At 42.7% G+C, this 13,129-nt stretch overlaps 1 protein-coding gene across 7 annotated transcripts in view; it reads left to right on the top strand.

The window, feature by feature from the left end:
• The window catches only part of LOC124044045 (probable ubiquitin carboxyl-terminal hydrolase FAF-X), an 85,997-nt gene that overhangs the window by 15,725 nt on the left and 57,143 nt on the right, over positions 1-13,129 (top strand). For all 7 annotated transcript variants that reach the window (XM_046363444.1, XM_046363436.1, XM_046363428.1 and 4 more), the window contains exons 2-6: positions 320-611; positions 2,409-2,554; positions 2,684-2,763; positions 8,459-8,571; positions 12,757-12,975. In XM_046363444.1, coding sequence (XP_046219400.1) covers positions 507-611; positions 2,409-2,554; positions 2,684-2,763; positions 8,459-8,571; positions 12,757-12,975 — 663 coding nt within the window. In that variant the 5' untranslated portion in view covers positions 320-506. The remainder of the gene's footprint in view (positions 1-319; positions 612-2,408; positions 2,555-2,683; positions 2,764-8,458; positions 8,572-12,756; positions 12,976-13,129) is intronic.

Below are 13,129 nucleotides of genomic sequence, written 5' to 3'. Positions count from 1 at the left end.
TCACATTTCTAATTCGGTGTATGTTTATTATTTTGCGTACAAAAAACTTGACCAGGCTCACCTGCCAAAGTTGGTCACTGAGACCCCCAAACAAGCTAGTTGTGGTTTGATTTGACAATGCATAATGGCCTTTAAAAAAAAAAACTTACCTTGTATATAACACACAAACGGACCTTAAACGGAGATGTGATCCCATTGATTGAATGGACCCATGAAATCTCTCCTATCATGTTTGTACTTTTTTGTGAGTGAGCCCACCATGCAGTATTTTGTCTACAGTCAACAAAACCCATACACTTTATAACCCTCTTCTCTCCAGGTTATGCAATGGTCTCAGCGGCCCGTCCAGATCTCCAGGTGGTTCTGTCCCTCTCTCTCGTACCACGGCCGCTGCTCTCCTCCCTCTGCTCTGCCTCTGAGGTTGCTGAGGCGCCTCCTGTGATTTCCCTCCTGGCCAGTGCTCCCTAAAAGAGGCCAAGATTGCCAAGATCTGCCCCGTAGCGAGCATGACGGCCACCACGCGTGGCTCTCCTGTTGGGGGAAACGACAACCAGGCAGGCCAGGCCCCCGACGCTCAGAGTCAGAGCCAGCCCCCGCTGCCACAGAACCAGGTCAGAAGCCTCTCTGTCCCATCCTCTTCTTTAATTTCTGACCTTCACCTCAACATCCTGTTTTTGACTTGTGCTCTCTTCTAGTCCTCTTTCTCTTTTCTATCTCTACTCTGCCCTGTCCTCTTCTAGTCCTCTTTCCCTTTTCTACCTCTACTCTGCCCCATCCTCCCAATTCTCTATCCTCTCACTTCTTCATGTCTCAACATCCTCTTCTATCTCTCGCCTTTCACTCTCCCCTCTTCACCTTTCCTCTCTGCCGTTCGTTGCCCCCATCCTCTCCTCCTGCTCCTCTTTGTGCTAAAGCACATAGCATGACATGAACGTCCTCCTCGTGCCCTGTGGGGCATAAAGCTGTCCTGATTCATTTAACGGTAACTATAAATCAAACCTGTATTGGCCTTTGAAACCATAACACAAGTTGTGTGTTTGATGGATGCTGTTTTGGTGTATTGTTTAGACTTGAGTGTTGTTCTGTTACAAATACTGCACCAGTGGCCCACATTGTTACAGCAGCAGCACAGAGACGCATCTAATTGAATCAAACTGTGGGGGGTGACAGTCAGTGTTCACACCTAGGCACACAGAGGGAGAGAGAAAGAAGGCAGGGAGACTTGAAAGGAGGAGGTAGGAATCAACGAACACAAGCCCCAGAGTAATAGATAAAGACAGAGTGTGTGTGCTAGGGACAGAGTGTGTGGGCTAGGGATGAGTAGCACCCAGACTTGAGAGGCAAGCTGGCTATGTAGGTCAACCAAGCAGAAAGAGCTTTCTCCACACACCCCCACATTTCCCAAGTTCTGCATCTCCGCTACCCGCATCAGACACACACACTTGCTGCTACCACTGCTGCTCATACATACGAACAGTCATTAACATATGTCAGACACACACACACACTAAGTTCTTGAAGACATGATGGGAATAAAGAATAATTTATCTGTGGATTTTCACAGCCTTAAGATTCAACAGTCATGCTGCATTTCTCCTTAACAACTGCATATGCCACATTAATATATTACACACACACACACACACACACACACACACACACACACACACACACACACACACACACACACACACACACACACACACACACACACACACACACACACACACACACACACACACACACACACACACACACACACACACACACACACACACACACTGACATGGTGTCAAGTATTTTCCATGCCTCCCCTAGTGTGTGTGCAATGTGCATTTTGTGCACGCTTGTGTATGTTGTTTGTACCTCAAGGTTTGGCTAATTGGCTTTAGCTTAGGCTACATTAGGAAAACAAAACACATGGGTATGTTTCTATAGCTGATCATTTCTATCCTACAGTGCTACTGTTTGTAAAAATCCCATATTTGTTGTAGATTGTTCGAGTACAGTCACGGGTTTTGAGACCTGGCTGCAACAGGGGCCTCAGATAAGATCTTTCTATCACAGCAGTGCCTCCTTGTGAAATCGTCTCTCAGCTCTTTATGTGCTGGACCTCTTTTTTTTAATGCAAATCTCCCAATGTCATCAATGCATGATTTTGAGTGAAAGTCTGAGTGACTGGTGCAGATCCCAAGTTAGGACTGAATGATGTGAGCTTGTGTTCAAGAGTGAATGTTGGTGGGAACTGGGAATAGACTGGTTCTGTCCAGATGACTGTCACTAGGCTCTCTGGCTCTCCTGTTATATATTATGAGTCAGTGTTTCCCCTAGTTTCGAGGCGGGTTATTGCGAAATTGGGATTTGGGGAATTTCTGCCCTAAATTCTGTTATTTGATGGTGTGTTTCAGACGGCGTCCCCTAACTCCACCAATGAGAACTCTCCAGTGAGCCCCCCGGATGAGCAGGGTCAGGGGGATGGCCCCCCCCAGCTGGAGGAGGAGGAGCCTGCCTTCCCTCACACAGACCTGGCCAAGCTGGATGACATGATCAACAGGTACAAACACAACAGGTGTATGTATGTTTGGCATTGAGTTCTGTGGGTGGGTGTGTTAATATAAGGAGGTGTGTGGTTGTGAGAAGGAATGAGTGTGTATCTGTATTCATGTGGATGTTTTGTTTCCAGACCCCGCTGGGTGGTTCCAGTTCTTCCAAAGGGAGAGTTAGAGGTTCTTCTAGAAGCTGCTATAGAGCTTAGTAAAAAAGGTAAGAATGTTGATTCATTCTATTCCTCAAAACACTCCTCAATACTTTGAACTATGGCAAGCGAGATGGTATAGCAAGCTTGGCTATGTACACATTTGAAATATTATTACTGCACTGTATTTCACCCACAGTATATGGGGTTTAGACTTGCTTGGCAGCTGACTCACTCTACTTTCGCTTTGTCAATGACTCCACTTAGTTTCTCTTTAGATTGATATTTGACTTGCAGCCCTTCCCAAAAAATCTGTGGTACAGTGGCGGTCGTTGACTTTTAAGATGAGGGAGGGTGATTTTATTTTTTATGAGCATGGTCTTACTTCTATTACAGCATGTTGGCTGACTGTCATTTATATTCCATTCATGTAGAATTGATAGATTTAGGCTACTACATGATACTAAAATTTTACCTATACCCATTATCACAATAAATTGTGATTTCAATGGGACTTTCTCCATTTTATATTGTTGAATCCGTCAAACAAATGATTTTCGTCAAATTCTGCATCTTTTATTATAATTTCTAAACTGTGCCACACAGCATAATATGAGCAAGAAAATCTAGGTCTAGTTAACTGTTGGAATCATGGAAATATGTTTTTTCCAATTCTATAGTTGGAATATAATGGGCAGCACCTTGAATACATTGTTGTTTTTTGACATGGTAACGAACAAATTAATAAGCCAGTGAGGAATTATTGACAGGGTAGGAACCAAAGCGTTGGTCAATGTTTCCAGGTCACCCTAATTAGACGTTACATTACATGCTTTCTTACTTCATGTAGCTAGCTAGCCAACATATTCATTCTTCACCTCTTTCTCTCTGATAAGATACCATTGCACAAACATGCTTATCTAGGCCTACACCAGTACTGGTACCAGACAGTATTAGCCAACTAGCCACGTTTGCTTTGACTGTTAGCTGGCTTGCTAAATGCGATTTAGCATTAACAAATAATTTTAGCAACACCTAGCTAAGAAAATACAAACTAGCAAACAGTCGTTGGCAGACAGTAAGGTGCACAAACTAATAGTGTAATTATAGAATACTTGCGTAATCAGCATGTCAGCAATATTGTTGCGTCCATCTGACCATGCAGAGTGAATGGCAAGAAAGGGCTCGTGACTCCGTGGTTGAACAAATGCTCTCTCCTTGAGTGATGGGGCAGGGCTTTGTGTGGTTAGCAGCAGGAGGAGAGGGAGAGAGATGACTCAAGTAGTAAATGGAGTAAACTATTAAAACTAACATTATACAAGCCGGAGTTGAGTATCACATTTAACAAACCAAACATTGAATTACTGTTATTAAAGGTCAAGTCAAAACTTAACCTCTTGCTCCTACCTGACACGCAGGCGTCCCATCTAGACATCTGGAAATGCAAATGCGCTACGCTAAATGCTAATAGCACTCGTTAAAACTCAAACGTTCATTAAAATACACATGCAGGGTATTGAATTAAAGCTACACTCGTTGTGAATCCAGGCAACAAGTCAGATTTTTAAAATGCTTTTTGGCGAAAGCATGAGAAGCTATTATCTGATAGCATGTAACACCCCAAAAGACCCGCAGGGGACGTAAACAAAATAATTAGCATAGTCGTCGCTACACAAACTGCACAAATAAAATAGAAAACATTCATTACCTTTGACCATCTTCTTTGTTGGCACTCCTAGATGTCCCATAATCACTATTGGGTCTTTTTTTATTTATTAAATCGGTCCATATATAGCCTAGATATCGATCTATGAAGACTGTGTGATCAACGAAAAAAATAGCGTTTTATAACGTAACGTCATTTTTTTAAATTAAAAAAGTTGACGATAAACTTTCACAAAACACTTCGAAATACTTTTGTAATGCAACTTTAGGTATTAGTAAACGTTAATAAGCGATCAAATTGATCACGAGGCGATGTATATTCTATAGCTGTACGTCTGGAAATAATGTCCGGGTAAATCTCAACCAAAAATATCCGGTCAGAGACCGGAAGACCTGCGCTGCCTTGTGTCTGTTTGACCAGGAAACAAATAGTAGGCAAATGACAAGACTGTTGACATCGTGTGGAAGCTGTAGGTATTGCAACCTCGGCCCCATTTAATGTGGTTCACGTTTAACAATTGGTTGAAGTGGCGCATGGATATATTTTCCCATTTTCAGTGATCAGATTTTCCTGCACTTTTCGATGAAACGCACGTTCTATTATAGTCACAGCCGTGATTTAACCAGTTTTATAAACATCTGAGTGTTTTCTATACACATACTAATCATATGCATATACGACGATGATTTGAAGAGAATAACCGGATGGTCCTACTTAACCAGTTGGATATAGGGGGCGCACTTTTAATTTTTGGATGAAAAACGTTCCCGTTTTAAACAAGATATTTTGTCACAAAAAGATGCTCGACTATGCATATAATTGACAGCTTTGGAAAGAAAACACTCTGACGTTTCCAAAACTGCAAAGATATTGTCTCTGAGTGGCACAGAACTGATGTTACAGGCGAAACCCAGATAAAAATCCAATCAGGAAGTGCCGCATTTTTTGAAACCGCCTCAAGCCAATGACTCCTTATATGGCTGTGAAGGGGCTAGGAGTCAGCTTACGTTTTCCCCAGGGTGTTTACAGCATTGTGATGTCTTTTTAGGGATTTCCATTGGAGAATGGCAGTAAGGGACCATATAGGGCGAGTGGTCGCATGGTGTCTCCCGGAGAAAACCTTGCGTAAAATACTGAGGTAGCCATTTTTCCAATTGTTTCTTATGAGAAACCAACTGCCTCGGCGGATATATTATCGAATACATATGGATCCTAAACAACGTTTGCCGTGTTTCTGTCGATATTATGGGGCAAATTTTGAAAAAAGTTTGGCGTTGTAGTTGTAGCTTTTTTCGGTCGATTTCTCAGCCTAGCATGGTGAAGAAACGGGACGTTTTTCGCCTACAAAAATATTATTTTTGGAAAAAAGGAACATTTGCTATCTAACTGGGAGTCTCCTGAGTGAAAGCATCTGAAGTTCTTCAAAGGTAAATTATTTAATTTGGTTGCTTTTCTTATTTTTGTGAAAATGTTGCCTGCTGCCAGTAGAGCCTAGCATAGCATTATGCCATGATAAACTTACACAAATGCTTGTCTAGCGTTGGCTATAACGCATATTTAGAAAATCTGAGATGACAGTGTTGTTAACAAAAGGCTAAGCTTGTGTTTGAATATATTTATTTCATTTAATTTGTGATTTTCATGAATAGGAAACGTTGCGTTATGGTAATGCGCTTGAGGCTATGATTACGCTCCCGCATACGGGATTGTTCGTCGCTAGAGGTTAAATTCATCTTCTTAGATACAGCTACTCAACTAACTGTTAACTTCTTATGGTATAGGGGAAGCTTGCGTCCCACTTGGCCAAAAGCCAGGGAAAATACAGCACGGCAAATTCAAATAAAATGATATAAAAATCTAACTTTCATTAAATCACAGACTTAAGATACTAAATTAAAGCTACACTCGTTGTGAATCCAGCCAACATGTCAGATTGTAAAAAGGCTTTTCGGCTAAAGCATAAGAAGCTATTATCTGATGATAGCACAACAGTAAACAAAGAGGGTAGCATATTTCAACCCTGCAGGCGTGACACAAAACACAGAAATAAAATATAAAACATGCTTTACCTTTGACAAGCTTCTTTTGTTGGCACTCCAATATGTACCATAAACATCACAGTTGGTCCTTTTGTTCGATTAATTCCGTCCATATATATCCAAAATGTCCATTTATTTGGCGCGTTTGATCCAGGAAAAAACAGCTTCCAAATTGCGCAACGTCATTACAAAATATTTCAAATGTTGCCTGTAAACTTTGCCAAAACATTTCAAACTACTTTTGTAATACAACTTTAGGTATTTTTAAACGTTAATAATCTATCAAATTGAAGACTGGTCTATCTGTGTTCAATACATGAAGACAACAAACCAAGCTACTTTTCAAGTCTTGCGCAACTCTCAACAGTGTTATGCAGTTCCTAGATGGCCTTACTACTTCCATTGCACAAAGGAATAACCTCAACCAAATTCCAAAGACTGGTGACATCCAGTGGAAGGAACTGAAAACAAGTTCCTAAGAAATATTGTTTCCCAATGAGAACTCACCGAACAGACCGAGACCTAAAATTAAAAAATTCTGATCGGTTAGTCCTCAGGGTTTTGCCTGCTACATAAATTATGTTATACTCACAGACATGATTCAAACAGGTTTAGAAACTTCTGAGTGTTTTCTATCCAAATCTACTAATAATATGCATATCTTATATTCTTGGCATGAGTAGCAGGAAGTTGAAATTGGGCACGCTATTTATCCAAAAGTGAAAATGCTGCCCCCTATACCTTAAGAAGTTGAGGTTCCTTTGTCTTCTTCAACCTAGTGTTGGAGTTTTCGGGTTCGTGACTAATGTGGACCAAGCTGCAGCTTTTGATCCATCTAGTCTGATTATATTAATTCTGAACTTAATCGTTTTATACCCTCGTGTGGAAAGGGGCGTTTACGTGACACGCTCCCTGAGGCATGGCTAGTTACGAAGCAAGGCATCATAATTACTATGATCTTGTTAGGGAACTAAAAACAATCCTATCGTCACAAAAACATTCCCTTTACCCTTGATATTTTCTACACAACATAAATAATGTAAACCTGATATACACAGTGTTAAAGCTCTTCAAGTTGCAATGTTTTTGTTATAGTGTCTTCATAACTATTTTAAAGACAACAAAATAGACATACATTTTCCATATTCCATCTCTCATTATTTCCAACATTCGGATGTTGAAATATGTGGTCCCAGTGTCCATTGTTTGATGTTGACGTTCGGGGCGGAAAAAGTCTCTCGGTAACAAAGGGATTTGGCTATCTGTCTGCCATTGCCAGTTGATCTGGCACCTTTGATCCTCACCAAGGAGGTAAAGTCATGACACCATATTAGCACACTTCATAGACCACATAATTACTAGAACAGGTTAGTAAACTGACTAGAATCATGCAGTACAGTATACAGTCAGCAAGCAGTTTAGCAGTTACACCGGAGGGCCCCTGTGGCAATAAATAAATTAAACCAAAAGCTTACCCTGACTTGCTAGCTAACATAATATCCCTCTCTCTTTTGAGCCGGGTGTTTGAGTAGGCTAAACTAGCTAGCTGCAGTCAACTACTCACCACATTTTATGCACTGCAGTGCTAGCTAGCTGTAGCTTATGCTTTCAGTAATAGATTCATTCTCTGATCCTTGGGTGGATAACATGTCAGTTCATGCTGCAAGAGCTTGGATAGGCTGGTGGCCGCCCTCCGGAAGTTGTCGTAATTGCTGTGTAAGTCTATGGAAGAGGGTGAGAACCATGAGCCTCCTAGGTTGTGTTTTGAAGTCATTGAATCCAGAGGAGGACGGAAGCGAGCTGTCCTCCGGGTACACCATTGTGCTACCCTATAGACCTTCATTGCAAAACAGTGTCATTGTGCTACCCTATAGACCTTCATTGCAAAACAGTGTGTTTTAATACATTATTTTGTGATGTGAATATATTAAGTATAGTTAAACTATTTACATTTTTGAAATTCACTGAGGAGGATGGTCCTTCCCTTCCTCCTGAGGAGCCTTCATTGATGTGGGAGTACAATATCTCCATGCACCTAATTCTTTTCTCTCTGTTTAGGACTCGATGTGAAGTGTGAGGCGTGCCAGAGGTTTTTCCGAGATGGCCTGACCATCTCCTTCACCAAGATCCTTACAGACGAGGCCGTCAGCGGGTGGAAGTTTGAGATCCATGTGAGTCTTCTTCTTTATTGTATACAATTTAATCAGGATAATGGTCATTGTTTTTTAAGAAGTCACGGACCCTCTTCCAAAACTTTGAAAACCCTTCCTCCTCCCAGTCCCTTCCTTAGGGTAATCACTAATTTGACATGATTGGATTGGTGAAACCTATCCAGTGGAAATCCTGTTTTTTGACCAATCCAATTGTGTTGAATCCAATTGTGTTAATTGTGATTAACTCAAGAAGGGAAGGATGCATTTCTTTAGAAGTATTCAAACAGGGCCTTGCTAAGGGGAGTGACATCACCAGAAGCACCCTCCTGTTGAGATCCGATGAATTTATTTTCTGTCATCTGTTGAAAGCAAAGCAAGTGGCTTATGTTCCTCTGCCTCAGTCTTGTCGGTCAACACAGTTTGCTATCTGGACTCTTGAGCTGGAGCAAAGAAGGAAAAATAAACGGAGAATCCCAGGGGTGATCAATGCTCTTTTTATTGGAGGAGGGGGCTTTGGTTTGGCTGTTCTGTTTAACTCAGTAACATTGATCCTGAATAGCCGCTCTCAGTAGAGTGTGAGCCACCCACTCTGACAGCCCAGCTCTATCTCTAGCTATGGGCTCAGGTCCCCCCCAATAGTCTCAAATCAGCTCCTATGCCTCACACTTACTTCTTGGGACTTGATTTAGACATGAAAGGATTGACGGAGTACAATATCAAAGGTGGGGCTAATTTCAGATTTGAGAAATGTCAGGGGTAGGGTGGATAAGATATCAAACTAGACAATATACACTGCTCAAAACAATTAAGGGAACACTAAAATAACACATCCTAGATCTGAATGAATGAAATATTCTTATTATTATTATTTTTTTTTTACATAGTTGAATGTGCTGACAACAAAATCACACAAAAATTATCAATGGAAATCAAATTTATCAACCCATGGAGGTCTGGATTTGGAGTCACACAAAATTAAAGTGGAAAACCACACTACAGGCTGATCCAACTTTGATGTAATGTCCTTAAAACAAGTCAAAATGAGGCTCAGTAGTGTGTGTGGCCTCCACGTGCCTGTATGACCTCCCTACAACGCCTGGGCATGCTCCTGATGAGGTGGCGGATGGTCTCCTGAGATCTCCTCCCAGACCTGGACTAAAGCATCCGCCAACTCCTGGACAGTCTGTGGTGCAACGTGGCCTTGGTGGATGGAGCGAGACATGATGTTCCAGATGTGCTCAATTGGATTCAGGTCTGGGTAACGGACGGGCCAGTCCATAGCATCAATGCCTTCCTCTTGCAGGAACTGTTGACACATTCCAGCCACATGAGGTCTAGCATTGTCATTAGGAGGAACCCAGGGCCAACCGCTCCAGCATATGGTCTCACAAGGGGTCTGAGGATCTCATCTCGATACCTAATGGCAGTCAGGCTACCTCTGGCGAGCACATGGAGGGCTGTGTGGCCCCCCCAAAGAAATACCACCCCACACCATGACTGACCCACCGCCAAACCGGTCATGCTGGAGGATGTTGCAGGCAGCAGAACGTTCTCCATGGCATCTCCAGACTCTGTTACGTCTGTCACATGTGCTCAGTGTGAACCTGCTTTAATCTGTGAAGAGCACAGGGCGCCAGTGGTGAATTTGCCAATCTTGGTATTCTTTGGCAAATGCCAAACGTCCTGCACGGTGTTGGGCTGTAAGCACAACCCCCACCTGTGTACGTCGGGCCCTCATGGAGTCTGTTTCTGACTGTTTGAGCAGACACATGCACATTTGTGGCCTGCTGGAGGTCATTTTGCAGGACTCTGGCAGTGCTCCTCCTGCTCCTCCTTGCACAAAGGCGGAGGTAGCGGTGCTGCTGCTGGGTTGTTGCCCTCCTACGACCTCCTCCACATCTCCTGATGTACTGGCCTGTCTCCTGGAAGCACCTCCATGCTCTGGACACTACGCTGACAGACACAGCAAACCTTCTTGCCACAGCTCGCATTGATGTGCCATCCTGGATGAGCTGCACTACCTGAGCCACTTGTGTGGGTTGTAAGACTCCGTCTCATGCTACCATTAGAGTGAAAGCACCGCCAGCATTCAAAAGTGACCAAAACATCAGCCAGGAAGCATAGGAACTGAGAAGTGGTCTGTGGTCACCACCTGCAGAACCACTCCTTTATTGGGGTTGTCTTGATAATTGCCTATAATTTCCACCTGTTGTCTATTCCATTTGCACAACAGCATGTGAAATGTATTGTCAATCAGTGTTGCTTCCTAAGTGGACAGTTTGATTTCACAGAAGTGTGATTGACTCGGATTTACATTGTGTTGTTTAAGTGTTGCCTTTATTTTTTTGAGCAGTGTACATTGTTTCTGGCACTAGTTACTATAGCCACAAAGTTATAATTATGGCTAAACCCTGCCCTTTCCTGTAATCTCTCTTCTTAAAATCTGATTTTTAAACCTAACCACCCTGCTAACCAGGGTTTGGAACCAAAATTATTTCCCATTCGTTTTTGTTCTGAACAGAACCGCAGTGGTCTAAGGCACTGCATCTCAGCGCTAGGGGTGTCACTACAGACCCTGGTTCGATTTTATTCTGTATCTCATCTGGCCATGATTTGGAGTCCCATAGGGTGGCGCACAATTTGTCTCAGCGCTGTCCGGGTTAGGGTTTGGCCAGGGTAGGCTGTCATTGTAAATAGGAGTTTGTTCTTAACTGGCTTGCCTAGTTAAATAAAATAAAAACATTTGTTTTGTTCTGTTCCGACCAGCATTATAAAGTTCTGAACTGGTTTGAACGGAAAAAAAACTACCTGTTTATATTGTTCCTTTTTAAACCTGTGAAATCAACAGTTTTTACATTTAGCTCATTAATTAACTCTATCAATCACTGCGGATAGAGCTGCTTGCTATGGACCGGACAAGCTAGTTTACATGCTTGGACAGTGTAGGGCGCGAGATCTAATATATAATATAATAATATATCTGTCAGAAGTTTTGCGGGGTTGACATGACATTGAGGCTTGGCTTGAAAAACTGGGCATCGTGATATAATGTGCATTTGACTGTTTTTTTAGGATATTAGTAGGAAGCCTATCAATTACATAGTACCAGCTAGATACCTGAGGAGAAGCGGCTAATATGGAGGACATCTGAACGTCTGATAGTTGGCTCATCACCGAGGCTGGCTCAATGCTTTGGACCAGAGCTAGCTAACAAGCTCGTGTGTGTGTGTGTGCAGCGAAACCAGACTTCAAAACACGTCATACCTTTTTTTGTTGTTGTTAATAAATCTAATGTGAAACATGATAACTATAGTGTCCTTAACCTAGAAATCATGCTGGCCGGCAGACACTTGAAGGATAAGTTTCTGAGTGACAGAGTGAGTGCTTTGCATAGGCACCTTAATGTTTTTTATCGGGAGGGGTGCTTTTACAATAATGGTTATCTTCCGGAACGTTAGAGATCACTTTTGTTCATTTCCTTCCCTCCAAAAAAATAGATCCTGGTTTTCTGTTCCTTAAACCGGTTACAACCCCTGCTGCTAACCTTATGCCTAACCTTAAATTAAGACCAAAGATAATTTTTGTTTTCATGAATTTTTGTGGTGTAACCAATTTTGACTTTATGGCTGTGGTAACTAGTGTCAACCAGGCTATGTGGAGCCGTCACCATGTTGCTGACAGCTACTTGCCTAGTTAAATACATTTTTCGTATTTTTTTATTGAACCTTTATTTAACTAAGCAAGTCGGTTAAGAAGAAATTCTTATTTACAATGACTGCCTACCCCGGCCAAACTTGGATGACGCTGGGCCAATTGTGCGCCGCCACACGGGACTCGCAATCACGGCTAGCTGTGATGCAGCCTGGATTCGAACCAGGGTGTCTGTAGTGACGCCTCTAGCACAGAGATGCAGTGCCTTAGACCGCTGTGCCACTCTGATTCCTCCAGGTCTACAAAGACTTGAAGAATTAGGGGCTATAGTAGGGTGTGGGTTTTCTCTGGGCACCAGACTATACTTCAAGGCTTTTTCAAAATGTTCTCTGTGTATCAGAGAACTATTACTGCTTACATTTGTATGTTAAGATTGAAATAGACCTCTTGTGCTGTTAGAGTGCAAATCACCTCACTGATTGTTTTGAAATTATTAAACTAACTGATGTTGACGCTCTCTCTCGCTCTATCTCGCTTTCTCTCCCTGTCCAGAGGTGTATCATCAACAACACACACCGGCTGGTGGAGCTTTGTGTGGCCAAGCTTTCTCAGGACTGGTTCCCCTTGCTGGAGCTGCTGGCCATGGCCACCAACCCCCACTGCAAGTTCCACATCTACAACGGCACACGGCCCTCTGAGACGGTGCCTGCCGGGGTGCAGCTGGCCGATGACGAGCTCTTCGCCCGCCCCCCTGACCCTCGCTCCCCCAAGGTAGGGTCCGAATTCAAGGTAGCCCCCCCCAAAAAAAATATTTCTTATTTCTCACCCAAGTTGTTCTCCCATAGTACTCCTTGAAATGCATCTGATGCATATGCTAAAGGGATGCCCGGCAATGTTCTCTACCGGGTACTTGCAGGATGAAAGA

This window comes from Oncorhynchus gorbuscha, linkage group LG01 (assembly GCF_021184085.1).
Source record: "Oncorhynchus gorbuscha isolate QuinsamMale2020 ecotype Even-year linkage group LG01, OgorEven_v1.0, whole genome shotgun sequence".
Taxonomy (NCBI): domain Eukaryota; kingdom Metazoa; phylum Chordata; class Actinopteri; order Salmoniformes; family Salmonidae; genus Oncorhynchus; species Oncorhynchus gorbuscha.
This window is presented reverse-complemented; position numbering and strand designations above follow the sequence as displayed.